This window comes from Delphinapterus leucas, chromosome 15 (genome assembly GCF_059928025.1).
Source record: "Delphinapterus leucas isolate spDelLeu-1000000601 "Yukka" chromosome 15, BTC_Dleu_Yukka2, whole genome shotgun sequence".
NCBI lineage: Eukaryota > Metazoa > Chordata > Mammalia > Artiodactyla > Monodontidae > Delphinapterus > Delphinapterus leucas.
Genome location: NC_143143.1, coordinates 23117535 through 23145414, shown reverse-complemented (window position 1 = coordinate 23145414; position 27880 = coordinate 23117535). Strand labels below are relative to the sequence as shown.

At 42.1% G+C, this 27880-nt stretch overlaps 1 protein-coding gene and 1 non-coding gene across 8 annotated transcripts in view; one reads left to right on the top strand and one right to left on the bottom strand.

Annotated features, from left to right (window-relative positions):
* Window positions 1-27880, top strand: part of VPS35L (VPS35 endosomal protein sorting factor like) — a 128846-nt gene that overhangs the window by 37555 nt on the left and 63411 nt on the right. For 5 of the 7 annotated variants that reach the window (XR_016387800.1, XM_089896076.1, XM_089896073.1 and 2 more), the window contains 11 exons: window positions 3395-3475; window positions 3852-3948; window positions 4653-4700; window positions 6017-6110; window positions 9895-9972; window positions 10461-10583; window positions 19375-19421; window positions 20233-20344; window positions 20875-20991; window positions 23403-23456; window positions 26669-26749. Coding sequence is in view for 6 of the 7 variants with exons in the window: in XM_089896076.1 (XP_089752202.1) it covers window positions 3395-3475; window positions 3852-3948; window positions 4653-4700; window positions 6017-6110; window positions 9895-9972; window positions 10461-10583; window positions 19375-19421; window positions 20233-20344; window positions 20875-20991; window positions 23403-23456; window positions 26669-26749 (932 nt within the window). In the remaining variant the exon portion in view is untranslated. The remainder of the gene's footprint in view (window positions 1-3394; window positions 3476-3851; window positions 3949-4652; window positions 4701-6016; window positions 6111-9894; window positions 9973-10460; window positions 10584-19374; window positions 19422-20232; window positions 20345-20874; window positions 20992-23402; window positions 23457-26668; window positions 26750-27880) is intronic. The other 2 variants (XM_022552287.2, XM_022552283.2) reach the window with 1 other exon arrangement.
* Window positions 25741-25813, bottom strand: TRNAG-ACC (transfer RNA glycine (anticodon ACC)). Its single transcript has one exon. It is a non-coding gene; the product is annotated as a tRNA-Gly (tRNA).

Sequence of the window (27880 nt, the reverse complement as noted above, 5' to 3'; positions counted from 1 at the left end):
GTGTGTACTCATTCTTTCCATTTGAATCAAGTTCAGACTGTGAACTTAGTATTTGAGCCCTTTACCTTCAGGAGTTTTAACTAAGGCACAGCTCTCATGACCTCAGAAAGACGCCAGTGTCCTTTGGGTTCACGGAAAGTATATGCTACTAGTTGTGTAGTTTCCCCCCGGCATTTCTTAATCCAGCATGTGGCTGAAGAGGCAATGTACTCTAAGTGATAAAACAATTCTGTTTCCATGTTGGGAGAAATAACTTGGGTTTATTGTGTTGTGCCCTCCTCATCAACTGGGGGCATTCCTATCTTCAGTTTTTCTCCATGGCTGATGTAAGCTGCATCTGGATAAGCAATGTCCTTAACTGACCTGGCCTTTCAGGCACATATTAAGGTGATGTGGCACCCCTATAAGCCTTGTTGTGTAAAGAGACCTCTCACTGCCAGGGTAGAGACTTGGCAAATGAAAGAGAACTAGAGTCGCTGGTGTCCTCCCTCCTCCTAAAATATCCACAGAAGTTAGGGTTGAAAAAAGAAACACCATAAAAGAAAAATAAGTGAGAACTAGAGGAAAATATCTTTGGTCTTGGTTACATCAAAGCCTCTTCTTAACTAATTTCCAAATTCTGAATTCATTCTCCACGTAGCAGCTCAAGCACTGAAGTATAAGTCATGTCATGCCATGCCATTCCTCTGCTCAGAACTCTTCAGGGAGTTTCCGTCATACTTAGAAAAACTCTCAGACTCCTCACCAAGGCTGCAACCCCGCATGACCTGGTTTGTGATGCCTGCTTCCCCCCTTCTTGCTCTCACCACTTTGGCTCCCTTTCCTGTTCTTTGACCACACCAGAGGTCATACCTACCACAGGGCCTTTGCACTTGCTGTTTCTTCCTCCTGGAATACATTTCCTCCACATCTAAGCATGGCTAGCTCCTTTTTATAATTCAGGGCTCAGCTCAAATGCTACGTCTGCAGGAGACTTCTCTGACTGACACCCTGTCTAATGAATCCCCCCTGCCAAATTAACTCAGGTCACTCTCTATTCCATACCTAGTTTTATATCTTTCATAGTGTTGACTGCTATTGCATGTTATCTTGTTTGCATGCTTATTCCTTTCTGTGTTCATTATGTTTCTTCCCCCACTGGAATGTAAGCTTCATTAGGGCAGGGTCTCTCTTATGTGCTGTTATCTGCCTGGAGCCTAGAATACCACTTTTAGCTGGTTCCTAAGACGTTTGTATTGAGCAAATGAAGTAATGTAATATTGAGTTTTCTGTAACATTTTTTTTCTTCCAGTTTTGTTTATTTACTTTTTTCTATAATATTTTAAAGTCCTGCATAACATAATCCTTTTCCTGAATTATTCCTTGAGCTGGAAGGAAAGCCTGAAGCCTTTATATTGCATATGAAGATTATTGTATAGCTTTCAGTCAATGTGTACACGCAGGGCAACTTGCCTTTGGTGTGATGTCCAGCTCTCTCTGGCAGACTGAATCCCTGTCATCCCACCCTTTGCTGCTGCACTCCATTCCCTCAACTGAAAAGCAAGAGTTTTTCTTAGATGACCTCAGAGACTTATTTTTGCTTTTGGGTCTCAAGTCACATGATTTGGTCATACGAAGGGAAATTAACCCCACCTCTCCCTTTTCCAAAAGGCAAGATTGACAAACGAATTTAAGAATAACCCTTATCTTTTCCTGTCTGGATCTCTTGGAACTTGAAAAAAAGTTACTTTGAAGTGCACGGGTTCAGGCCAGGAAAGGGAAAATGGTAATTTCCCTTCCCTTTGAAAATGGCAAGTGAAAAATTCTCGAATGAATGAAGCATGCCAGAACGTCCAAAAATAGATCCTTGAGGTTGCAATTCCAAAATATCTGCCGTTGTGATTAGTGACTGTTCTCAGCTCGTGAAGTACCTAGAGTTTTATCTTTTTGCTGATTCCATAGATATTTTGATCACCTTAATGGTGTGCCACCAAGTAGCAGAAAGTAGAATCAGGGATGAAAAATGACCCACTGAACAAGATGAGACCAACCAACAAGCTAATGTTCATCTGTTATGTTCTATAGTAATTAATTTCTCCTGTTTTGATTGAATCCTGAAAGTGTAAAGCACACCCAGTGGTGGGATCGGGCTCCAATTTGTGTGGAAATCATTTAGAAGAAATCATTTTCATGTAAGAGTTCAACAGTGGCCTTCTTGGTGTTGATGAGTCTTTTGTTGTTTGTTTTTGTTTTCATTTTTCCGTGCTCTTTTCCATTCCTTATTAAGATGCATGTCATGATTGGGCTTGGTTGTCAGTGCCAGAAAACAAAAAATCACAGTAAGGAAGATCAGGGCTAGTTGGGTAGCCAGCCCGTGGTGCCAACAATCCTGACTTCGGTCTTGCTCTTGTGGTTCAAGATGGTTATGGAGGTCACAGCCATCGTATCTGCATTCTAGCCGGCAGGAAGGAAGAAGGAATGAAGATCAAGCCCTTTCCCTTACAGCTAGTTCCCAGACCTTGCACTTTTGTTTATATCCTGGGGCCAGAACTTGGTCACATGGCCACACTGAGCTGCAAGGATGGCCGCATGCCCAGCAGAAAACGAGAGTCCTATTAAAGAGGAAGAGAGTAGATAAGCGGGGAAAGTGGCAGTTTTGCCACAAAGTGACTCAAGTCTTAGTGCCATATTGAGCTGGCAGCCTGACTCTGGCTGGTTTCTCGCCTCAGAGTCTTGCTTTACCTTTCAAGTCTGGTCCATGTGATATTTAGAGCACAAACACTGATCGATCACATTTAATATTACAGTTGCAGGTTCCTCAAGCATCTGGAATTCTCAATAGTATCACCATAATTACTGGTGGGTACACCAAGAACCTCTGGATTAAATTAGAGGCAGTGGCTAAGAATATAGGCTGCGGAGCCAGACTGCCTGAGTTGAATTCTAACTCTTACGTCTGTTGTTTTTTTTTTTCATTAGTTCATGTCTTTTATTAACCAATACACAATTACTTGTCTTCTGGTTTGTTGAAACAATAGGTCCGACAACATTTGCCACGATAATGTCTGTCAAAGTGGCTGACCATAAAAGCTCCAGCACCAGGTTTACCTGAAGGGCACTCCCGACGAAGGCGACTGGTTCTGCCGTTCTCCTCCACCTTACAGTGTTTCAGGACAGCCAGCTTAACCTTCTTTCTCTTATGCTTGTTCTGCCTGGGAGTGGTGTAAGACCTCTTCCTTTTCTTAGCACCACCATGGAGTCTCAACGCAAGATGAAGAGTGGACTCCTCTCGAGTGTTGTGGTCAAAGTTCATCCATCTTCCAGTTGCTTGTCAGCAGAGATCAGTCTTTGCTGGTCAGGAGGAATTCCTTCCTTATCCTGGATCTTGACCTTTACATTTTCTATCGTATCCGAGGGTTCGACCTCGACAGTGACGGTCTTCCCCGTCAGGGTCTTCACGAAAATCTGCATATTGGCGGTGGTGCCACCGCAGACGGTGGGTCCAAAAGGAACTCTTACATCGGTTTCCTGTGTGCCCTGGGCAAGTCCCTAAACTTCTCTGTGCCTTGCCCTCTGTGTCTATGAAAGAGGACAATAAAAGTGTATAACTTAGAGGGTTCTTGTGGGGATTAGGTGAGCTGATGTCTATACACCCTGAACGGCGCCTGGCACTTAGAAAGCCTTTGTGTGTCAGCTATCATTGTCACCAGTTATTTCCTAATAATAATGATATTTGGAAGGAAAAACATAGACGGACTGGGTGCCCCACCCCTTCTTCTGCTCCATTGTAACTTTTTTTTGTCCTAGGACTCATAGCAGCTCTAACAGATCCAAGAATTAGGGGGCTGATAGATAATATTTTTGTTTTACAGATCACTTCTCTCCAGAGAATGTAAATGACACAGCCAAAGAAACATGCTTAAATTGGTTTTTCAAGATTGCTTCGATCAGGGAACTGATTCCGAGATTGTATCCTTTTTTTCTGTCTGATGGTTTTAAAGATAGGCTGCAAGAGTTGCACTGCTAATAGAAGCCATGTAATGGGCTGCCCTGAAATTCCTGTTGAAAATGCAGTTCTGTTACGGTTGCTAGCCTGGAAGTACAGGGCCAGCCACATTGTGCACGAGGTCCTTGGACTCTGGCTCTCCCCAGTTTTCTGTTTTTTTACTTTGACTATAGTGCCATGTACCAGGCTTTTGTTTCCCTGAGGAACATTCCCACATTAATTTTCTCAATTAAAATGCTTCATCATTTTGTGTTTTCTCTGGTTTCAAGAACTTGAAAGGAACAGGGTCAAGCTTCTCTGCACAAACACCAGTGTTGAAGGACAGAGAATTCAACTTATACACAAATGGAATCTTAGTTCTCTGTGTTTCATCCTTTTCCCCATAAAGCCTCGATCGGGAATGCTCAAAACCCAGTTTAAATTTCAGCATGCAACCATAAATCAGCATACAACGTTTTCCAGATTTTATTATAAATAAATATAAAACCTTGAAAACCAAATATAGAAACCACAAGCCACTCACTAATTTAATTCTCTGGATTGTTGAGAGTCACTGTGGCCCCCTCTCCTGAAGACACACCAAGTTCTCTGCATGAATAGTTTAGGCTTTTCCCCATAGGGAACAGACCATCTGGAAAATGTCTTCCTTAACAGAATGTTTTTGTAGCTATGTGGAAGCATCCATCCTGAAGTGTAACAAGTTCCTCTCCAAAACGTAAGGCTCTTCTTAAAGTCCGGGACCATACATTTCCAAAACATTTCTCTCTCATATGTGCCTGTGCACACACATACACACACATGCTAATGACGATGTAATAGTAGCTGTCATTCTTTGAGAACTTAGTGTGTAGAAGATCTGGTGTTAAGCAGCTTCCATCCATTTTCTCGTTTAATCCAAATGAAAAAAAGTAGAGATAGCTTTTTAATCTCCATTTTACAGAGAAGAAAACTCAAGCTGGGAGCAGTTGGTTGACTAACTCATGGAAGTTCAGCTCAACTGTATTTGAATCCTAGCTCTGCTGTTACTAGCTGTGTGGTCTTGAGAAAGTTACTTAGCATCTCTGACCCCTAGTCTCCTCTGTGAACAAGGCCCTAAGAAGGGGTCTGTGAGGGTCTGGTGAGCTGGACACACCACACTGGGAGCGGCACCCGTGGGCCCTCACTCATTGTCTTTGCTGGTGCTGTCCAAGATGATGTCAGGAGGAAAAGCCTTTGCCCCTAAGCCCTCTGCTACTCTGGGTCACCTCAGGCATTGTACTGAGAGTAGTTTTGCGGAGCCGGGAGAAACCAGATCTGCTTTCTGCAGAGCTGCTGAAAGACTGAGTGGTGTTGGATCCCGTCTAGATAATCAACTCCTCAAAGCCATGGGCTGACTCACGGAGCTCTGAGGAATAGTTGGGTTGGATTTAGAATGTGTACCAAATGTGTTTGATTGGGACCTGGGAATGCCTGGGGGAGTTTGTGGGGATAACTGTGGTGCTGAAGAAAGAGTTATTTTGCCTCACCAGTTGGGGGAGAATAATGCCCAAGGCAGATGGGAGTCCCACGTGGCAGGAGGAATAAATAAGTCACAGTTCACACTGAGGGGGATGCGGATGTTAGCCTGAGGTGCTGGGTGTCAGGTGCTAGGAAGGGGCGGGGCACAGGGCGCAAATCAGTACCAAAGGAATATGGATACGACGAAAATATCAAGAAGGTCAAGGAGTGAGCTGTCAATGGAAAATAATCAGGGGACAAAAATCGTTAAATTAGTAAAATAAATGTGACCTCAAGCAGGAAAAGAGTGAAGGTTAGACTCCAGCACTGAGCAAATGGTAAAGATAAAAGAAACCATTCAAAGTATGAATCGTGGCAAGAGAGAAAGACTTGTTACATGGCCTTAGAAGACACAAACTTTGACCTTGGTTTGGTTCCGAAGCTTGATTTTCCCCCCTGCATTTAGGAAGTCTAGCTTTTTTTATTAAAAAAAAAAAGAAAGAACAGAGAGTTCTCCCACGGGGTGTAATGCTGCTGTCTTTTTGTCTCTAACAGGGGGATTTCAGAGTGTCTGCCCCGGCTGACTTGCATGGTCCGAGGGATCGGGGACCCTCTGGTGTCGGTGTACGCCAGGGCCTACCTGTGCAGGGTAAGCTGCGTCCCTGCACTCGCGCCTGTGACCGTGTCCTGTCTCCTCTAATGTTCACGCTTCTCCCTCCCCGCCACCTCACCAGTCACTGGCAGAAGGACTTTATTAGCTGCTAATTTTAGAGCACAGCTTGTTCGCAGAAAGCAGAACTGTAGGATTCCTTTTAAAAATTAATTTCAAAGTAGACCCACTTACCAGTAACTCTAATTAGGGGGTGTTTAAGGTCATCTTCTTAGAAATGAACTAAGTTTCAGAACTAATTGTTTCTCCCTTCTTGCTGGGAAGGAGGCTCCCAAAGCCTTTCGGCTGATAGGTTGCTTTTCATTGACTCGAAACATGCTTTCCCTTTGTCTTTGAATTCGATTGTTTTATTAGATTTTTGGTCTCTGTATTAAAGAGTTGGATTGGAGTGCAAGTTGGTGAGGGCTGTCTGGCAGGGAGAGGCGCCTGGTGATGGCGGGCATCAGGGTCTGTGTCGCCTGGCCTTGGAGGGCTGCTCTGCTGGTGAGGATTGTAAATCACTCAGCCTTTCTCTCCTTTAAAGCACCGTGAAGCTCCTACTTAAAACTAGTAAGTTTTTCATTTATGAAAAATGCACCCTGTGGAGAGTTTACACTCGTTTTTCTTCAACTCACGTGGGGCCTTTGCCTCTGGTAGCTTTCTGTGGAGTCCCCCTTGCTAGTTCCGTTGGCATTGTTCACCTTTAGAGAGGGGTTATTGCCCCTGTTCTTTAGGGTCCTGATGAACCCCAGACTTCCAGTGCCAAGAAATCAGAAGGCGAGGACCGTAGCCTTTGATCTGCTTCTTTTATGTGACGTCTAACAAATGACAGAAGCCCTGTGGTCTCCAGTGTCACAAAGAAATCAAACAGTCATTGCCCTCAGAGTGAGTAGCAGACATCCTTAGGAAGGATACTTTTTATAGGTCCACTCCCTGATAAGGGAGAAAAGAAAAAAAGAAAGAAAGAAAAAGCTTTCCATTAAAGGGCACTTGCTCCCTCGGAGTAACCGAGGCCGAAGCATTTACGCATTGCCATCTGCTTGAAACTTGGTGTGGATTTTTCATACAGGAATATCAGATATGTTTCCTAGAGCTTCAGCTTTGGAATATCGGGAGCTTGAACACTCCAGCCGTGTCAGTGTTTGCTGAGGGCCTATTCTGTGCAAAATGCTCCTGGATCCTGCAGTGGGATGAAAGGATACTATCACTTGTGTATTTGTGCTCTGCTGCCTTTCCCCTTGTAGGGCACATCACATTCTTTGAACTCACCTTGACGTCAGTAATAGTAGAATAATAAAGATCTAGAATCTCAGTGTGTTTTATGACACACAGTTATTAAACAGAAATCAGAAAGTGGGTGGAAATATTCATTCCTTACAAACCTGTTCCAGTTTTAAAGTTTGAAGTAAGGTACACAACCTAGTGAAAGATGATATTTGTTGCATATAACGTGCCTTTGCATGACAGATGCAACTTTAAAACTCAGTGGCAATGAGGAGAAATTACAGACCCACCCTAGGAAAGCTGGTGATGAGATGCACTGTATCTGAAATCATTTGTGTCAATTTAGGCAGAGCACTGATTTCCCTGGTTGGGTAGTTACTGAAAATCTTCTGATATAAAAAGAAGGAGACAGTGTGCATTAGTAAGGATTCTTTCAATTGCAAGTGGCAAAACCCCAATTCATAGTACTTTGAAGCAAAAGGGGGGAAATTGTTGGCCGTTGCGTCTGAAGAGCCTGAGGTAGTGCATGCATGGCAGACCCAGGGCCCCCAAACCATGCCAAGAATTGTCTCCTCCCTCGTTGCTCAGCTCTGCTCTCCTCTGTGTGACTGCACTCTGAGGCTTTCTTTTTCCATATGGTGGAAAGACCTCCATCCTCTTGACTTAGGAACTCCAGTGGCAAGAGTGCCTTTTCCGCAGTAGTTCCAGCCAGAGTTTCAGGGCAGAAACTCACTGCACCACCTTGGGTCCCTTGTCCTTAGATAGACCAGTCACTGTGGCCATGGGATGGGATATGCCTACGGACTGAGCCTGAGTCACGTGCCCACGCCTGCAGCTCAGGGTCGGCCGGGTCCAGCTCTGCCACAGACCTGGTCTGAGAGGGAAGTTTGATGTCCCGAAGACAAATCCACTTTACTGATTCCAGAAACAAAGGGAATGAATGCCAGGCAGGCAGAAACAGCAGATGGAAATCATGAGTAACTACCCTTGCTACTCTGGGTAGAAATCTTTTAGACCCAAGCAGATTTCCAAGCTGCTCATTTGGCTTTATGGGAAGACATAAACAAAACACAAAGTCAGGGCTTCCCTGGTGGCGCAGTGGTTGAGAGTCCGCCTGCCGATGCAGGGGACACGGGTTCGTGCCCCAGTCCGGGAAGATCCCACATGCTGCGGAGTGGCTGGGCCTGTGAGCCATGGCCGCTGGGCCTGCGCGTCCGGAGCCTGTGCTCCGCAACGGGAGAGGCCACTACAGTGAGAGGCCCGCGTACCGCAAAAAAACCCCACAAAGGCACTGAGTAGGCAGGGCATGGGGGGACCTCAAAGCTGCTTATTAAAGGAAAGTATGATTAACTCCCAAGTCATGGCCCCTTCAGTTCCTCTCCACTGCTTGTCCACTGGGCCTTTTTTTTGCTGTCGCCTAACAGGTAATTATTGCCTTTTCTACAAAATGATTAGTGGAAGGAAAGACAATAGAATCAGAACACAGTAGAAGTGGATCTGACATTTGTTGTTAGTATTTTTTTTTAATCTCTGTGCCTGTCCTTGGAAGCATCCCCAACAGCCATAGAGATGCCCTTGGAATTTACCGCCCCAGTGGATCTTGCATAATTCTTCTCAAAGGAATTCTTTACAGACATCTAAAAAACCTTGTTATCATGAATTTTCATGACCTCTGGGTAGCGGGGGAGGTGAGTGGCAGGAATCTGTCCCCCTTGGAAGGAACCAGGTCCCAGAAAGCAACTCCCCTTACAAAGTTGTTTTCGTGCTAAAGCAGCAGTGTGGAATTGAGGTGTATTCTGAGGAGCTCAGTTTAAGGAACATTATGATGCTTTGTTTTGTTTTAAATACTTGCACTCCCTGCCATAGCTGAGACCTTCACTTTTCCATCCAACCCTAGGGCTCTGGCCACCTTCTCTATGATTAGCAAATTTTTTCAGCTGAAAATGTTACCATCTTTTAAAAACAATGAACGAAGGAACCAGTGGATTACAGCATTGTTAGGCTTCATGCTTGTCTAATAAAAACCGGCTTAAAATACATCAAAATTTATGTCTGCTTCCATGACTGCCCAGCAAAGAATGAATCCATGTATTTTAACAATGCAACAGTGAAGTCCCAGCTGACTCTCTTACATACCAGAATCTTTTTGCTTCATTTAATAAGTACAGCCACATGTGTGTTTATCATTTTTTAGAGAGGAAGAGAATATCGTATACATGATCTTGAGAGTACATTTCTCCTTAGTGCTGTATTGATTTGTTCCCTTGGTCATCTGTTCAGTCATACTTTCATTACCTTTGGGAAATTGCTAAGATGTTTACTGCAAATGTTGCCCTTTTTTCATTAAAAATAGCTTCTGTGGTTTTTCTTATAAAAGCAAGATATGCTTATTGAATAAGAAAACAGATAAGCAAAAAGAATAAAAGTTAACTTGCTGGACCTCTCTGCTTATATCTATCTATATGTATATTTTTAATTTACAAAAATGACATCACACTGTATATGTTATTTACAACCTGTTTTTCCATGGTCAAGGTAATTTCATTTTGATTGGCTACAGGTGGGCATGGAAGTGGCTCCACATCTCAAAGAAAGCCTAAATAAGAACTTCTTTGACTTCCTCCTCACATTCAAACAGGTAAGAGTACACTATCAATCAGAGCAGCTAATTGATGTAAGAGCTACGTGATCACAAATTCATAAAACCCAGTTGGTTTTCCAAGCCGAGATTGCCTTAAAGTTCTTTGAATGTGTAAACCCTATAAAATTACACTCGAGTCTGTTACACACAATTAAAACGTGCTGATTGTACTGAACAAGCAGAGAGGGTTAATATGCATGTGTTACCAGGAAACATCTCCCGTTGATCAGCCTTTCTTCTTAGCATCTGCTGGCTCCAATTTTATCAGGTTACTTCTCTGCACAGCACACATTCCCAGAACAGCTCAGCCTGGTGACATGGGAAACTTTGTGTGCTTTTTTCTAGTTTAAAAAAACCCTGAGAAACCAGGCTATTTCTCTCGGGGCCATCCAGATGCTTGCAGATATGCGCAGTCTGTGAGTTACATGCTATTCGTTTATTATGTGACTTCCCCTTCTTTTGAGTGTTTATTTGGTCTCCTGTAGATTCACGGCGATACTGTCCAGAACCAGCTGGTGCTCCAGGGAGTGGAGCTTCCATCCTACCTCCCCTTGTACTCGCCTGCCATGGACTGGATCTTCCAGTGCATTTCCTACCATGCCCCCGAGGTAACTGCCAGGTGGCGTCAGTGTGAAGCTCACCACCAAGGAGGGCTCCTCTCTTCTGTGTCGTAACAAACCCTACACCTGTGTGCCCAGGGACATAATCAGGGCCCTTTCATAACGGCTCACTGTTGTGACTGGTTCTGTGCTCAGCACTTTTCCTGCCTTGCCTTGTTTACCAACTCTGGGAGGGGGATGTAGGGGCCCAGAGAGGCCAAATAACTACACAAGGTCACACAGCTAGAAAGTGGCAGTGACTGGACACAAACCCATTGAATCCGACTCCAGGGCCAGCAGGCTTCATTGCCCCTTCACTAACCTTCGTGCACTCCTTTTGTGTTGATAATAAGTTAATAAGGTCGTAAAGCAGATAATATTTTCTCCATTTTATGGAAGGAAAGTGAAACTCAAGATACGTAATTGCTCTTATAAATTTTTTTTTCTTTTCTTTTTTGTCTAATTGAAGCATTGTCAGGGATTAAAGTGAAGTCAGAATCATAGCAGAAATACTCTTTTTCTTCCCTAAGACTGAGAAGCAATTTCAGTGGAACACCAGTTTCAGATTGTCGCAATAACTGTGATAGACGAAGCTTCTGTTGTCTTCTCGTTGATGGTTGAGAATTTATTCTTTGTGAGGGAAAAAGAGACCTTGCTACAAAACAAGGATATTTGGAGTAAAGCAAAATTCAAATCCACCTGTCTTTTCCCTGTATCTGCAAACACATATTGACAGCTGTTAAGAAAAAAAAGATACGACTGTGACTAAGCAATCCACTTTTTAAAATATCCAGTAGAAATAACTTGATGAGTGCGTAAACACACACACATACACATGTGTAGCTGTGTTCACGCTAGTGAAACAGTGGAGACAGCCATCAGAAGGGGATTGGTTAAATTATGGTCTGTGTACTCAGTGGAATGTTGCGGGGCCATTTAAGATGATGGAGACCCATGATGGAGTACACACTGATGTGCTCAAGTGAAAAAAAGAAGTTACACCTGTTACTGTGTGTGTCCTAAGTGGTAGTGTGGCCTGGTGTTCAAGTGTGGGCCCTGGAGTCGGGGTGCCTAAATCTGAATCTCAGCTCTGTTGTTTACAGCTGTCAGACTAAAGCAGAGGCCAAGTCACTTGTGCCTAATCACTCAGCTTTTTTCTTTATCTGTGAAATGGGAGCAGTAATAATTCCTGTTTTCTAGTCTACTGCATGGATCAAACAAGGCAGTCCGTTTACAGTGCTTAGTGGAGAGTCCCACACACAGCGCTTGAATGCTGTGTCATCGGGATTGCAAACGTGATTTTCATATCTGCACAGGAGAATTGGGAGAGAGATATGACAGAATATCGCTGGAGGGCAAGATTTTGGATCGTCTTAACTTATTTTTTTGCCCTGTTTTTTAACTTTTCAGCAAGTATAATGTCTTGCATATATTTAAAATTTTCCAAATCCTATGAGGAGAAAAATAGGGACATTTCATATTTCAGGTGAATTTTTTACCATTGAGTAAATTGATTTTAAATCAAGCCAGTTTAACAGAAGATGCTTTGAAAACCTTGCTGGCCATTCTCTGTGATCTTCAGTGTAGTCTCAGCCACCACACGCTGGCCCAGGCTCCTGGGAAGAGGTATCATGAACTTGACCAATTCAGCTGAATGACTGAAACCTATGAGCAAGACGGAATCATTTGAAAATGAGAACACTTATTTTTTTCTCCTTACTTTAATGAAAAGCAAAATTGGATTTAAAACAAAAAGTACATGTCATAAGGCATTCTTCCTTTTAAGTGCCAGTAATCTCAAAGGATGGCAGAAGCTGGGAGTAGAGCTTTCCTGGGGAGTAAAACTCTAGGAAATCATTATTGCACTAGAAGAAGTGATTAAAAAAATTAGGTCACCTGAATAATAATAAACTCTGATTCTTGGGGCATTTAAATAAGGAACTTGCAGTGTCTCATAAAAAAAGTCATTTTCAAAATGTGGAAGAATTAATGTCAGTGTGGTGCTGAAGATGTGTGTGGCAATATGATACCTAAAAGCTCTTTGACAGTGGCTGGGATGTGTCCACCGGGGAGTTGGAGCTGTGTATGTCTGTAAGAGGCCATGCCTCCAGAATGTAGGAGTTTGTCTGCAGCAGCTGGCAATACACCTGACAGGTAGATGTGAGAGAGGAAGGGAGAACTATCTAGATGAGAGAAGGGAGAAATGCCTTCAGCTGCAAATATCTGACATACGAAATTTCAGATCGAAATTGAAATATCAAATCCCTTCCCCCCAAAAAATCAAGGAGTGATTATTCAAAAAGGCTTTTTTGTTGTTGTTTAAAGACAGGATTTTTTCCCCTTATACAATTAAAATTAGAGTAAGTGAAAAACATTTATGCCCCCAATTTTAGGCACATTCTGCAGAGAAAAAAGCAACCGTTTCATAAAACCTGCTTTTGGGCAATGAAAACGAATCCCTTGATGAGCTTCTCATCATTTTCAGCAGCTTTTTATCTTGTCTGGTATGGAATCCCATGATCACTTGCTAAGCTGTGTGATGCAGGTTGTCACCGTTGAAGGAGGGAAGAGGAAAGTGGTAGAGGCTGGGGCAGGTAGTCGGGCGGACCTGGGTTCAAACTGTGGCTGTGTTGCCTTGGGCTGCTTTACCTCTTTGTGTTTCAGTATTACCAGCTGTAAAATGGGGCTAATAATAGAACCTTCCTCGAAGGGCTCTCACGAGATGACAGATAGTGCATGTCAAGCGCATGGCCAAGAGCTGGTGCATGGTAGGCAGCAGGCAGATGGGGGTGGTTACCATTGTTGTCTTTGACCTTAACAGCAGATGGGAGCCTGGACTGACTTGAAGGCCAGGAGATGAGCATAGGGGCAGTAAGGAGGGGTTGAGGGACGGGACCTGTATAGACGGACATGATAAGGAGACAAGCATTACTGGAGAAGAGTGAGGGACTAGGCTGGCTGGGAGTGGCTCAAGCAGAGGTTGTTGAACATCATGTCGTGGAGACCAGGCAGCGCTTGAAGATTTTTGACCAGGGGGATAATATGAAAAAAGTGGTGCTTGAAGATCAAACTGGCAGAAGCATCTGAGATGGATTAGAGGAGAACTCTTTGGTAGCCATGGAAAAACCAAGAGGCAGAATGGATGGGGGAGTACATATTCATTGGAAAGAATTTGGAAAAGACAGAAAGGTTAAAAGGAGGAAAGGAGCCACCTAAAATTCTGTCATGAATAACTGGTCACTGTTAACGTTTTGGTGCATTTTCTTTTTAATATTTCTCTCTCCGCTTTCATTCTTGCTCTGTAATTGTGGTTTTGTAGATGAGAAATATTTCCTGTATGATTTTATGATGCTTTTCCCTCGCTTAACATTATAACAAATACCTATTAGGAAAATTTTGTGACCTTTCAGGAAGAGTTTAGAAGGCAGTGTTGGTTGGCTGTGAAGAATGGAGTGGGGAGATGGGTCTGAGATGCTGCTAAGCTTTGAGCCCTTAACCACCTCTTTCTGAGGCTCCCTCTGCCATGCGCCCCACAGGCACCCCTCGTTTTGTTGTGCTGTGCTTTATGAGCACTTCGCAAATAGTGCATTTTCATAAATTGAAGGTTTGTGGCAACCCTGCGTCGAGCAAGTCTATTGGTGCCATTTTTCTAACAGCATTTTGCTCACTTTGTGTCTCTGTGTCATTCTTGCAATATTTCAAACTTTTTCATGATTATTTGTTATGGTGACCTGTGATCAGTGATCTTTGATGTTACTATTGCAAAAGAAGTATGACTCACTGAAGGCTCAGATGATGGTTAGCATTTTTTAGCAATAAAATATTTTTAAATTAAGGTACGTACATTTTTTTAGACATAATGCCATCGCACATATAATAGACTACAGTATAGTGTAAACATAACTTTTATTTGCACTGAGAAAGCAAAAAATTCGTGTGACTTGCTTTTTTGCAATATTCACTTTATTGCAGTGGTCTGGAGCAGAACCTGCAATATCTCTGAGGTCTGCCTGTATTAGTTACTTTACTTGGGCTATCTTAATTCACTCTCAGAGCTTCCCCAAGCTAGGTGTTACTGTTATACCCATTTTACAGATGGGGTACCTGAGGCTTACAAACTTCTTACATTCACACAGTTAGAAAGAAGTCATGTAGCCATTTTGGCAGTGACTGAAACCAACAGATTTGTTCCCTTGACTGCTTTAGACTCTTTCTTTCTAGGTGTCTCCTGTTAACTGCTACATTTTAAGGTGGGACTTGAATAGATTGACCCATGGGACTGCTACTCCAATGGTCATACTATAAATTGCCCTTTAAACATTCTAATGTATGATTAGGCTAGTAATGCAAACCTAAGACTAGTCTTGGTCGATGATAAATCCCTCTCAAGCATACAGGTGTGTTATTTTCATTCTTTTGAATTAGGGAAAAATCCCCAGAGAAAGATAAATAAAGGAAAAATTTTTAATTTCTCATTTTATTACCTGGGATATAAAATTTCTTTTTATTCACACTGAAATATTTTATTTCTTTGAGACTTGAGCCATATTAACTCTGGATTGGAGGAAAGATACTAGCTTTTAAGATTAGTTTATGATTTTGCCTACTGTTTTACATGTTTGTTTCATCTAGAAAAATAAGGAAAATGTGATATGTGTATCATTTAGTTCATTTTTTTATGGAGCAATAATTGTAAATGCTGATTGGAAGGCTATTTAGTAAAAGTATAAGTACATATCTTCTGAGCACTCTGGGCTGCGTATGAGTTCATCTGAGTTTAGAAAACAGAAATGTGTTATTGACCCAACTTCTTTTTTCTTTTCCTATACTTTTGAAGTGGGTAGATAACCCTAATCTGGAGATAACCTTAAAAATCCAGTAGTTAAATGTGATGGTGGCTATACAAATCCAAATATGTTAATGAAGTGTCACAAAGATATACCCTTTACCCCACAAAAAGAAAGGTGCATGAAAAACCTGGTGAAATAGTCTAGTTAATTATATTATACCAATGTCAGTTTCCTGATTTTGACAATGCACTATAGTTATGTAAGGTGTTACCACTGGGGGAAGCTGGGTGATGGTACCCAGCACCTATACTATTTCTGCAATTTCTCATGAGGCTATAATTGGTTAAAAATAAAACATTTAAAAAACGTCATCAATTTGGAGCAGTTTGAAAAATAGTTACGTACATGATGTGGATTCCTCAGGCATTAAAAGGAATGAGGTAGATTTGTGTGTACTAACACGGGAGGAGGGAGGCCCGTGCTAGATTCTTGAGTGAAAAAGGCAAATTGTAGCTCAGTGTGTATAAGACTATCCATTTCTGTAAAACAGAACAAAAGTCTTCTACAACAACAGCTACGTATTCGTAGGGCATAGACAAAGGCCTAGAAGGATAAACACCAAATGTTGACACTGTTGATCCCTAGGAAGTGGGGGTTGGGAGGGAGGGCACTCATAATTTACTTCATACATGACAATATTATTTGAACTTCTGTCCATAAGCATTTCTTATTTTTATAATTTTTATAAAAAACAAATATATAAACAAACGAAATGTAGGGGCCTAATGAATCTTCAAGTTCTGATGTGCCTGTGAACATATATTCAGAGCTGCAAGTTTTTCAATGGTTTATCTCAGCCAATAGGCTTTTTTTGATCTCAGTGCTTTGAACTGTTGTTCATCTTGTTCTTGCCAAAGATAATCAATCCTGTCACTTCCCAGAAAAAAAAATTAATAACCTCTAACAGACCTTCCTGGGATCTATATAGCATTTGGCTCCTGGACACTTAAGGGTAATGACAATGAGCCCTTTTTTTTTTTTTTAAGTTATATTCTTGGATGCATTTTTAATGCATTCATCTCCTGTGGAAAGAGAACTTTTAAAGCATTTGTCTTGTCTTAATGGCCAGAACACTTTGTCCATATGTTAGCATTTGCCCTATTTCGTCTTTTCAGAAGTGGTGGGCCAAGATAGCTCATTCATTTGTGCATGTGTGTGCACATGTGCACTTGCATGTGTATGTATGAAAGAGAGAATAAGCATCTAAGATCATGGATTTCTGTCTGATTTCCTCACTGCTATTCCCAGTGCCTAAAATAGTGGCTAGTACATTAAAGTTGCTTCACAGGCAGGCGTTGAGTGAGTGATTATTTGTGCATGTTAAGGAGTATCAATGTGATCATTATAAGAATATCTCTTTCCCAGTCTTCCCAGAAACCACTTTGATATTGGTCTTCATGAATGACTTTTCAAATATTAAATCCCCATGAATGGGTTTGGGAAGCCATTTGTGACATTGTCAATTTTATCATCAATCGGGATGCTGGCTGCAAGGAACAAACACCTAACTGGCCCTTCAAAAATAATTCAGTGTGTTCTGTTGAATAACAGTGAAGGCTCTGGGCCAGGCAGGTTCCATTCTTTTCTCTGCTCTGCCATCCCCAGATAGCAGCAAAGTGGCTGTAGCCATTCCACACGTAATGTCCATACATGGCAGCATCCGAAGGCAGAAAGATGAGGAGTCTTCGGTTCCTCTTTAAGGACAACTTTGGGAATTCCCTGGTGGTCCAGTGGTTGGGACTCGGTGCTTTCACTGCTGAGGGTCTGGGTTCGATCCCTGGTCAAGGAACTAGGATCCCATGGGCCGTGCAGCGTGGCCAAAAAAAAAAAAGGAAACTTTTCCTCTAAGCCCCCATCGAAGTAGCAAGAAATGGGTCATGTGCCCTGTCTAAACTTACCACTGGCAAGGGGAATGGGACCACCGTGATTGGCTTGGGCCTGTATTACTTTGCTTAGTACGTTTGGGCTGCTCTAAGAAAACACCACAAACTGGGTGGCTTATAAACAAAAGAAATTTATTTCTAATGGTTCTGGAGGTTGGGAAGTCCAGGATCAAGATGCTGGCAGATACAGTGTCCGGTGAGGGCCTACTTCCTTGTTCACTGACAGCTGTCTTCATGCTGTGTCCTCACATGGCAGAAGGGACAAGGGAGCTTTCTTGGGCCACTTTTATAAGAGTACTAATTCCATTCATAAGGGCTCCACCCTTAAGACCATATCACCTCCAAAAGACTCCACCTTCTAACACCATCAACTTGGGAATTAGGTGGCTATTCAGACCTTAGCAGGCTTCCATAATAGACTGGGTAGCTTAAACAACAGAAGTTTATTTTCTCAAAGTTTTGGAGGCTGGAAAGTTCAAGATCAAGGTGCCTGCAAGGTTGGTTTCTGGTGAGGCCTTTCTCCTTGGCTTGCAGTCCACTGTCTTCTCACTGTGTCCTCTCCTGGTCTTATCATCTGTGCATGTGTGTCCCTAGTCTCTCTTCCTCTTCTTATAAGGACACCAGTCCTGTTGGATTAGGGCTGCACTCTTATGACCTCACTTAACATTAATTAACTCCTTAAAAGCGCCATCTCCAAACAGAGTCACACTGCGGGTTAGAGCTTCAGCATATGAATTTGGACGGGACATAATTCACTCCATAACAGGACCCAACCTGTATTTTGTTGGCAGAGACAGAAATCTGAATAAAATCAGGGTTCTGGAGTAAGGGGTACTGACAGTATCTCCACAAGCAACTACCACCTTAATTATTCAGGCAGCACCCAGGATACAGAGGGCCACAGCTGGAAAGGGTAGAATTTCACTAAAGAAGACTGATTTTATCTTTTGCCTCCTGGGCCAGACTTAGGTACAAATCTCATTTCTACCACTTAGTAGGAAGTGGCTTAACCTAGCTGAGTTTTGGCTTCCTCGTGTGTAAAGTGCTGATAATTGACATGGGCCTCAAGGACCATTGTGAAGAGTAAATGGGAAAAGGTACGTAAAGTGCTTAGCCCAATGCCTAGTGCTGTGCGCCTGGTGAGTTCTCAGTGTCGATGCTGCTGTTACCAGCTCTTTTGTCTTGGGATTGACCTTGCCTGTGCCATTCAAAACCTTCCCCAAACCACTGCCCGATTGGAGACTTCTTCCATTGATTTTTTTAAAAAAATAGGAGCTCTTTTAAAGATACGTAATTGTCTTAAGATAGCTCTAAAGCCATTAATAGTATCCCAATGAGTAAAACATTTACTTCCTTTTGGGGAAAAAAATGTCCTTCAAAATGCATGGAGAGGAAGTATAGTGAAGAGCATGGCCCTTGATGCCTGACTGCCCGGGTCACATCCAGCCCGCCGTAACTAGCCGTGTCACCTTAGCCCAAGCACATCACTGTTCAGTGGCTTGGTTTCTCATCTGTGAAATGGGAGAATAGAGAGCCTGCCTCATGGTGGTTGTGAGAAGTGACATCATGAGTGCCAAGTGCTTCTCACCGTGACTGGCCAGCACCAAGTACTGGCCCAGTGTTTGTTATTTGTTTCACTGAGAATTTCACAGACACCTTGTGAAATGGGGAGGAAAAAGGGGGGTCTAGAGGAGGTGAGTAGTGAAGCAGATTTCATTCTTGGTGCCCTGGAGCATAGGAGGTACCACTTTCATCATCCTGCAGTAATCTGTAGGTGGGATGGTACCACAGGTCGGTATCATCTACCTAAGGATGAGGAAAAGTAGTTGGTGAGACTGGATTTGAACCCAAGTGTGCCTGAGGCCAGGGCCCCAGCTCTTATCCATTATACTAAATGCCACAAGAGTGAGCTTGTTTTCTCCTTCATCTTCCCCATCCCTGCCAGGCACTGAGATAGAAATGGGCATGTGGCTGTATTTATTTTAGAGTATTGCTTTGGAAATCTGTTCATGAGAAGTGTTGCTTTAGATCCTCCAACTTGATGGTTTTTATCATTTTTTTGATTAGGCTCTGCTAACCGAAATGATGGAGAGATGTAAGAAACTAGCAAACAAGTAAGTATTTTGAAATTCATAAAGCCTGTGTTTGAAAATGGACTTGGTTGCTTTTTTTTGAGGTTGGCATGCTTGCATGGGCAAGAGGGCCAACAGAGAAGCAGGATAGCATGGAGGTCAGGAATGCTGGAGTCCAGGTGCCTGGCTTCAGATCTTGGCTCCACTCTTTCTTAGCTTTCTGACCTTGGGTCACTTACTTTGAGCCCTCTGTGCTTCTGTCTCCTCCTCTGTAAAATGGGTATAATGATAGTTCTTTCCCTATGGGGCTGTGATAAGTGATAAGGTCAGGATAAACTCGAATTCCTGTCTACCAGGCATAAGAGGTTTCTCCTCTGCTCTCCTTTTGGTGGCAGATGTGTGAGCAGCCCGGAGTGTGTTTTGTTCACCACTGTGTCCCTAGGTCCTAGAACAGTGCTTTTCATAAGAGATGCGGATATATATTTGCAGCTTGGATCAATATTCTTACTTAATACTTAGTTTTATTTGTGCACTGAAGGCTCAGTTTTCTTCTGTTTAAATGGATTTGATTACTTTCTTATTTACCTGTCCATCCATTGATCCATCTACCCATTCACTCATCCATCCACCCATCCATCCATTCTTCCAGTCAGTTGAATATTAAGTTCTGAATATGCATAAAACACTGAGTTAGTCTCTAGAGGTGGCCTTTTTACTCCAGTCTTCTTATTTTTCCACCCTTACCATTAAAGGGCTGTCAGTCATCTTTCCCAACAACATACATCCTAAAATGAAAGCGACTGTCATTAAGGGGAAGCTCTGCTGACGTGGGGCATGTGTGTGTGTCTTTCAGTGCCTTGCTGTTGAATTCCGTAATGTCAGCTTTCCGGGCCGAGTTCATCGCCACAAGGTCCATGGATTTCATCAGCATGATTAAAGAGTGCGATGAGTCTGGTTTCCCCAAGGTAGGCTCTTGACTTAATGCTTAGCGGAGAACAAATAGGCAGTGTTTGCCCAGTAGCTCCCCAGGGAGAGAGAGTTCGGAGTCAGGGGAAGCTCCAGCCAACAGGAAAACAAGCGAGGGCTCTGTTTCTGAAGAGTACGATGGAGAATGAGTTAGCGACTGGGGTTGTGAGACACGTGTAATTGCCGCGAGTCAGGCCTCCTTGAGTCCTAAATCTGTCAAATTAGCTCACTATGAAATATTTAGGAAGAACTTTGGTCTTACATCCTTAAAACTGTATCTTCACTTATTATTTATGAAAAGCTTTGTCCAGGAGAATATTATGGCCCACAGGTTGGACCAGTACACAGAGCCAGCTCTCTGTTTTGAGCTTCTCAGTCTAACTTGCACAGGTCTGTGGTAGAACTTCAGAAAACGGTCGTTGGAAGATTAACCTCAAGACAGGCCAACTGTTACAGCCTTTTCCTTTATTGCCTCAAGTTACTCTGATTGTACATCTCCAGGATCGTAATGGTTTGCTGTATTTCTTAGCATCTTCTCTTTCGCTCACTGGGCTTAAACTTGGCCTTGGCTAATCCTCCTGAGAGTGATCGACTTCAGATTCTCAATGAAGCTTGGAAAGTTATCACTAAATTGAAGAATCCACAGGTGGGTGACCATTTAGACCTTGTATTGACTGCTTTTTGTCCAGGTTATGCAGTATACTCTTTCTTTTAAAAAATTTCTCTTTCAGCTAATCATCCTTATTTTTTTTTAAAGAAATCTACTTTTAATTGCATTATTTGTTAATCTGTAATGGAGAACTTATAGCTTTAAAGATGTATTTCTTTGATTTTTGTATCCCTAGCATGTCTTATTCTTGAGACCTTAAGATGCACCAAAAGTGTAAAATTATAAATACTTGAAACTTTAAAAGACCTGTAGCTTTGCAAAGAGCATTCGAAGTACAGCAGTCTGTAGCACGGTTGACCTTTGAACAGCATGGGTTTGAGCTGCGCAGATCCGCTTATACATGGAATTTTTTTTCAATAGTAAATACTATACAACCTATGGTTGGTTGAATCCACAGAAGTGGAATCGCAAATACGGAGGAATCGTGGATACAGAGGGCTGACTATAAGTTATATGTGGATTTTTGACTGCGTGGAGGATCAGTGCCCCTGACCCCTGCGTTTTTTAAGGGCCAAGTTGTATTTGGATTTGAAAAAACCAATTTATTGAGATATTCCTAAATTGAAGATCAGTAGTCAAGCCAGTGATTAGCAAAAGGGAATTCCAGTTTCCTTCCCTTGAATGGACAGCTGAAGGCTCTTTCTCCCCATACTTCTGACACAGGAAGTCTTGGGAAGATGGACCAACTGATGTTAGTTTCTGTAATGCATGTAGTGCTGGTTATCATGTTGTAGGTTTGGGTTTTATGCCTCACTGTCCTTTCAGGCAATGTGCCAGCAATTTATGTAGCTGCCACTAGGGAAATGCTGTTGGCTGTCTTTGTGGCCAAACTTCACCACACCCTGCACTGTTCCTCTCCTACTAGCAGCATGTCCTTGTTCATTTAGTTTGTTGTAACAGAATATGATAGATCATGTGGCTTATGTACAATAGAAATTTATTTCCCACATTTCTGGAGGCTGGAAGTGCAAGATCAGGTGACCAGCATGGTTGGGTTCTGGTGAGGACCCTCTTCTAGGTTGCAGCCTGCCTGCTTCTCCTCCTCACATCGCAGAAAGAGGGAAAGAGACCTCTCTAGGGTCCCTTTTATAAGGGCACTAATTCCAATCGGGGGCTCCACCCTCATGACCTAATCACTGCCAAAGGCCTCACCTCCTAATACCATCACATCAAGGGCTAGGATTTCAACATATGCATTTTGGGGGGGATACAAACATTCAGACCATAACACAGAGAATAAGTGAATATGTGGCATTTGATTTGATCATTTATTGAGAAGGAAATATTGAAGTGAGCCCAGTTATAAACCCTTTGCTAATCACCACATTTATGATAGTGTATTAAGAACAATATAATTTAGAAAAATTAGAAACTTTTTACAAAATCGTATACCTAGTTTAATTCAGCAAAATTCTCACTAAACTCTAGCCGTTGAAATTCTCTATTTAACTTAACTCTGATTGGCTAATGAAAACAGCTTATTTAGGATATTTAAGTCAAAAACCTCTGGGCCTCTGGTGTCTGTACTTCAGTGCTTCAAAGCAACCTTGCATCAAAAGCTCATAATAACAGTTTTCTCCAGTCTTTAACTTCACACTCTCCTCGTTAAGTCCACCTTAGCATTCCTGTTAGACTTTAGAATGTTCCTGGCTTTTCTTGTGTGAATGAGATAACTGTTTTCTTCCCTCCCCATTTCTTCTTTTTTTTCCTTGAAGTGTCAGAACAGAAAAGGTATACTTGCAGACTCTGTTTTTCCTTGACAGTTTTTTCCCATGTGCATATTTTCTGGGGCAGACAACCTTACCAAGTTGGTCATTGCCATTTCCGTAGCCATCTCATTGTCTCTTCTACTTGAATCTAACACATCTTTTCTTACCTAAAACCTTTGTGCTTTCTTAACCTTTTTACAACTTGTATGCATCACCCTCTCTAGGACCAACGGTTTGTTTTTAAAGGCAGGAGGCCTATTTTTTCTCAGAACATTCAAAAGTCACATCGTAAACATTACTTGAATTTTCAACCAGATCTATGGTCATTGTGTCCACTGAGGTGTGATGAGGTCTCCCCACTGTTATCTCCGCTGCCCTTTGGTTCTTCCCATTCTCCAGACATGGCAGAGCCTCCCAGATTTCTGTCTTGGCCCAAGTAGCAATTCTGGAATGACAGTCTAATTAGTTTCAGGCAACTTATGTTTTCTCACGTCACCTCTCAGGGTAAAATCTATCAGTGGGCCAGAGTTTTCTGTACATGAACCACTCTTGAAATCCTCATCACTTACCAACTCTTAGTTTTCAAAGCCCTTGAAGGGATTTGTACACGATGAGCTTTTGCCATAAGGTCAATCGTGGCATTCTTATTGTAAAGACATTTTTACTTTTTCTTTATAGGACTACATTAATTGTGCCGAAGTGTGGGTAGAGTACACCTGCAAACATTTCACGGTATGTGTGCTGTGGTATCGTTTTTGAAAGAATTATTGTATATTTTTTTCATGTTCGTAATTGTGAATAAGTCTAGCTTAGACATTTAGGTATTTTATGATGGTAATTATTCTTAATTTATGAAAATTGCATCCTTTATAGTATAGTGTGATGGAGCATTAATACGTGACCTATAACAAAAGTGTTCCACACTCACGTGTAAGCTTGGGAAATGCTGCATTGTACAAAGTTAAGCAGGTTTTTTCACCATAATACACCTTAGATCCTTATTGTTAAAATATATTGGAACTTTCCATGGGAGTCTAGTCAGCAGCGTTTTCCAAACATATTTGATTTGCATGTAATTTAACTTTTTTCTAAGCAAACAAAGATGCTTCTTTTCCTAGGCCCAAACTAGAACCCCAGTTTGGGAAATACTGGTCTTGTCAATGAGCAGAGACTTTTTTTGAGCAGAGACTTTAGAAGCAGGTAGAAGTGGTTTCAAATCCTGTTGCCAGGTGTTTATTTTAATCAACTTAAAAAACCCCGAAGTTTAGCCTACATGAAGAAAAGCATATATATCGTAAGTTTGCTGTATAATGAATCTTCACAAAATACACCCATGTAATCATGGTCCAGATCAAGAAACAGGAAATAACTCCCCACCCCACCCTGAAGCCCCCCATACTCTCCTCCCAGTCACAGCCTTGGAAGTTGAAGGTAGGCACCATCTGGTCTCTAACTCCAGAAATGGGTTTTGCCTCGTTTTGAGCATTATGTAAATGTTGGTCTGTTAATTTTCTTTCTTTTGTCCAGTTTTTGTTTTATTATGGAAACTTCAAACATATGATCTCCCTTGTACTTATCACCCAGAAATGATCAACTTATGACAGATCTTGTTTCGTGTCCTTCCCTTTTCTCCCCGCCCTTGGATTATTTTGAAGCACAGCTCAATCACCGTGTTTCACCTGTCAGTATCTCTGCACATATCTCTAAAATAGAATTCACTTTTCTGAAACAAAATCTCAATACATTATTGTAACTAATAAAATTAATAATGTTTTAATACCATTAAAAATCGATAAATTTTCAGATTCCCCCAATTGTCTCATAAGTTTTTTACAGTTTATTTGTTCAATCAGGATTAAAATAGGGTCTATACGTTGTAAAACCTTTAATTAGAGTTCTTTTAATCTGTAAGTTCCCTCTCTCTTCCCCTCTCTTTCTCTCCCTCCCTCCCTGTTCCCTTCCCTTTTTTTTTTCTATTATTTATTTGTTGAAGAAATTGGGTCCTTTGTCCTGTAGAGTTTCCCAGTCTCGATTGGCCAGATGTATGCCTGTGGTGGTGATTAAACATGCTCTTCTGCCTCCAGTATTTCCTATAAATCAACAGTTAGTTCTGGAGACAGGAGACTTCATCAGCTTCAGATCTGACTTTTTGGCACCCTGGGTGCTGGCATGGTGCTTCTCCTGGGAGGCTCACGGTATCTGGTTGTCTCTCCGTGATGTGAGTGACCACTGAAGCGCATTCATCTTATGGTTTATCACGGGTTGCAAAGTGGTGATATTCGGAGTTATCATTTCTCCTTTATTTGTTAGCTAGAATACTTGAATACTTGAATGAAGAGAACCTCTTCGCTCCACGTATTTGGTTACCCTGAGGTACAGTTTGTACAGAAAAGGCAAGATGCTCATTTTTGTCCCTGTTACTTACTAGTTTTTAGAGTAAAGAGTCAATTCCCCAGCATCCCCAAAGGTCACCAGTGAATAGTAGTTGCTGTGGGTATCTGTAGGAGCTCACTAACTGAGACATATTTGATATGTATCAGTCATTGCAATTGTATTATTCTTACTGTTGCTCAGTTGTCCCATTTTTGTCCAGTGGGTGCTTTTTCAGGTTGGCTTCTGAGTCCTGACACATTCTTTGTAGTCTTTGATGCCTTCCTTGCTTTCTATTATAAGATGCTCCAGCCTCCCTTGTATTTTTCTTATCTTAGATTTGGAATCAGCTCTTTCTCCAAGAAGCTTTCGTTCCTTTTATTGCCATTGTCAGATTTTTTTTAGCTCTGTGACCCTGGCTAAGCCGCTTAGCCACTTAACTTTTCATGGGGATAATGATGTCCATGATGGGGAGGTGTTTTTTTTTTTAATATTTATTTATTTATCATGGGGAGGTTTTTTTTAAAAATATTTATTTATTTATTTCTGTATGTATTTATTTATTTGGATGCGCCCAGTCTTAGTTGCGGCATGTGGGATCTTTGTTGTGGCACACGGGCTCTTAGTTGTGGCATATGGGATCTAGTTCCCTGACCAGGGATTGAACCCAGGCCCTCTGCATAGGTAGCGCAGAGTCTTAACCACTGGACCACCAGGGAAGTCCGCATGCTGTGGAGTTTAATGAACATTAAATGAGAGAGTCCATAATGGCAACTAGTTAGATAGCGTGCTATGTGCCAGGCACTTTACCTGTAAGCTGCACAGCTTCATAGTGACCTTGCCAGGAAGTTTCACTGTTCCAGTTATATAGACCAGGGGTCAGCACACTTTTTCTGTAGAAGTCCTCTTTTTTCTGTATTTGAGGCTTTGTGGACCATATGATCTCTGTTACAAGTGCCCGACTCTGCCACTGTATCATGAAAGCAGCCGTAGACCATACAGGAGTGAGCATGGCTGTGTAAATAGTAAACCTTATTTATGCATGCTGAAATTTGAATCTCATATAATTTTCGTTGTCACCAAATATTATTATTCTTTGGGTTTGAATGTAAAAATCATTCTTGGCGCCTGGACTGTATGAAAATAGGTGCTGGGCTGGTTGGCTGACGCCTGATACAGCTGACAAAAGTGAAGTGGTCATTGAGTCACCCAGCTTGTAAGGGTTCAGTCTGTGCTCTTCCCACAATGCTTCGCTGCTCTCTGCAGCACCTGGGGAGGGGCCCGGGACTGGCAGGCAGAAAGTGGCACGTTGGATTTCACCAGCACTCAGAGAAAGCTGGGACAGGAACCTTTGAGAACCGTGTTTTAGTCCTGACTTGGCGCAGACATAGCCATCTTTAGGGCTGTGGTATGGGTGGGATATCCCCCCTTACATTATTTTCAGCAGAGTAGTTGAAACTGCTTCCTGGAAAGTGTGTGCTATATTCTGAAAACGTTAGTTCTTTCTATCAGAAAAATGGTCAATGACTACCATTCAGTGTCTAAATACAGGTTTGATTTTTTTCCCCACTTAGAAACGAGAGGTGAATACTGTTTTGGCCGATATCATCAAGCACATGACTCCAGATCGTGCATTTGAAGACTCCTACCCTCAGGTGACAGATTTTCATTTCTCATTTCCACACTGTAAGGAATTTTATTCTGTTGAATTAAATAGGTATGTTGCATGGGTCAGGCTGTAAAGTCAGATAATCCTGGGTTTGAATCCTGGCTTTGCCATGTCTTAGCCATGTGCCCTTTAATCAGTTACTTAGTCTTGTTGTGCCTCAGTTTTCTCACTGTAAAATGGGGATAATGATAGTCCTCCTCAGAATGGTTGTGAGGATTCAGTGAGGTGTGATGTGGAAAGCCCTGTACAGTTGCTTGGCACCAGTAAGTGAGATGCCTATGTTTTTCAGTTAAGCTAACTTTTTATTTGGAAATAAATTCAAACTTTATTGGAAAGTTAAAAGAATAGCTCAGAGAACTTCCATTATTTTTTACCCAGATTCACCAGCTGTTGAGAGATTCCATGTTTACTTTATCATTGTGTGTACACACACACACACACACACAGAGACATATATATTCATACATACGTATGTAAATTTTTTAAAAAACAGTTGAGGATAAATTGCATACATCATGCCACTTCTGCCTCTAAAGAGTTCAGTGAGTATTTCCTAAGAACAAGGACATTCTCCTTTATAACCACAGTTTAGTTATCAACATCAGGGAATTTAATGTTAATATATTACTTTTACCTACTCCACAGTCCATATTCCAGTTTTGTCAGTGGACTCAATGTCCTCAGTAGCAGATTTTTTTCCCCACTAGTACAGAATCCAGCTCAGGATCACTTACTGTAAAGTAACTTCAGACCTAATTAAGATTTTATTTTTTATTTAATAACATGATGTTCTGGCACTTACTGCCTATGATCAAGTGATTTCTGGGCTCACTTAGTATAAGAAAATTAGTTACATATTCTTTTTTTTTAAATAAATAAATTTAGTTAGTTAGTTTTGGCTGTGTTGGGTCTTCGTTGCTGCGCGTGGGCTTTCTCTAGTTGAGGCGGGCGGGGGCTACTCTTCGTTGCAGTGCGTGGGCTTCTCATTGCGGTGGCTTCTCTTATTGTGGAACACGGGCTCTAGGTGCGCGGGTTTCAGTAGTTGTGGCACGTGGGCTCTGCGGCATGTGTGATCTTCCCGGACCAGGGCTCGAACCCGCGTCCTCTGCATTGGCAG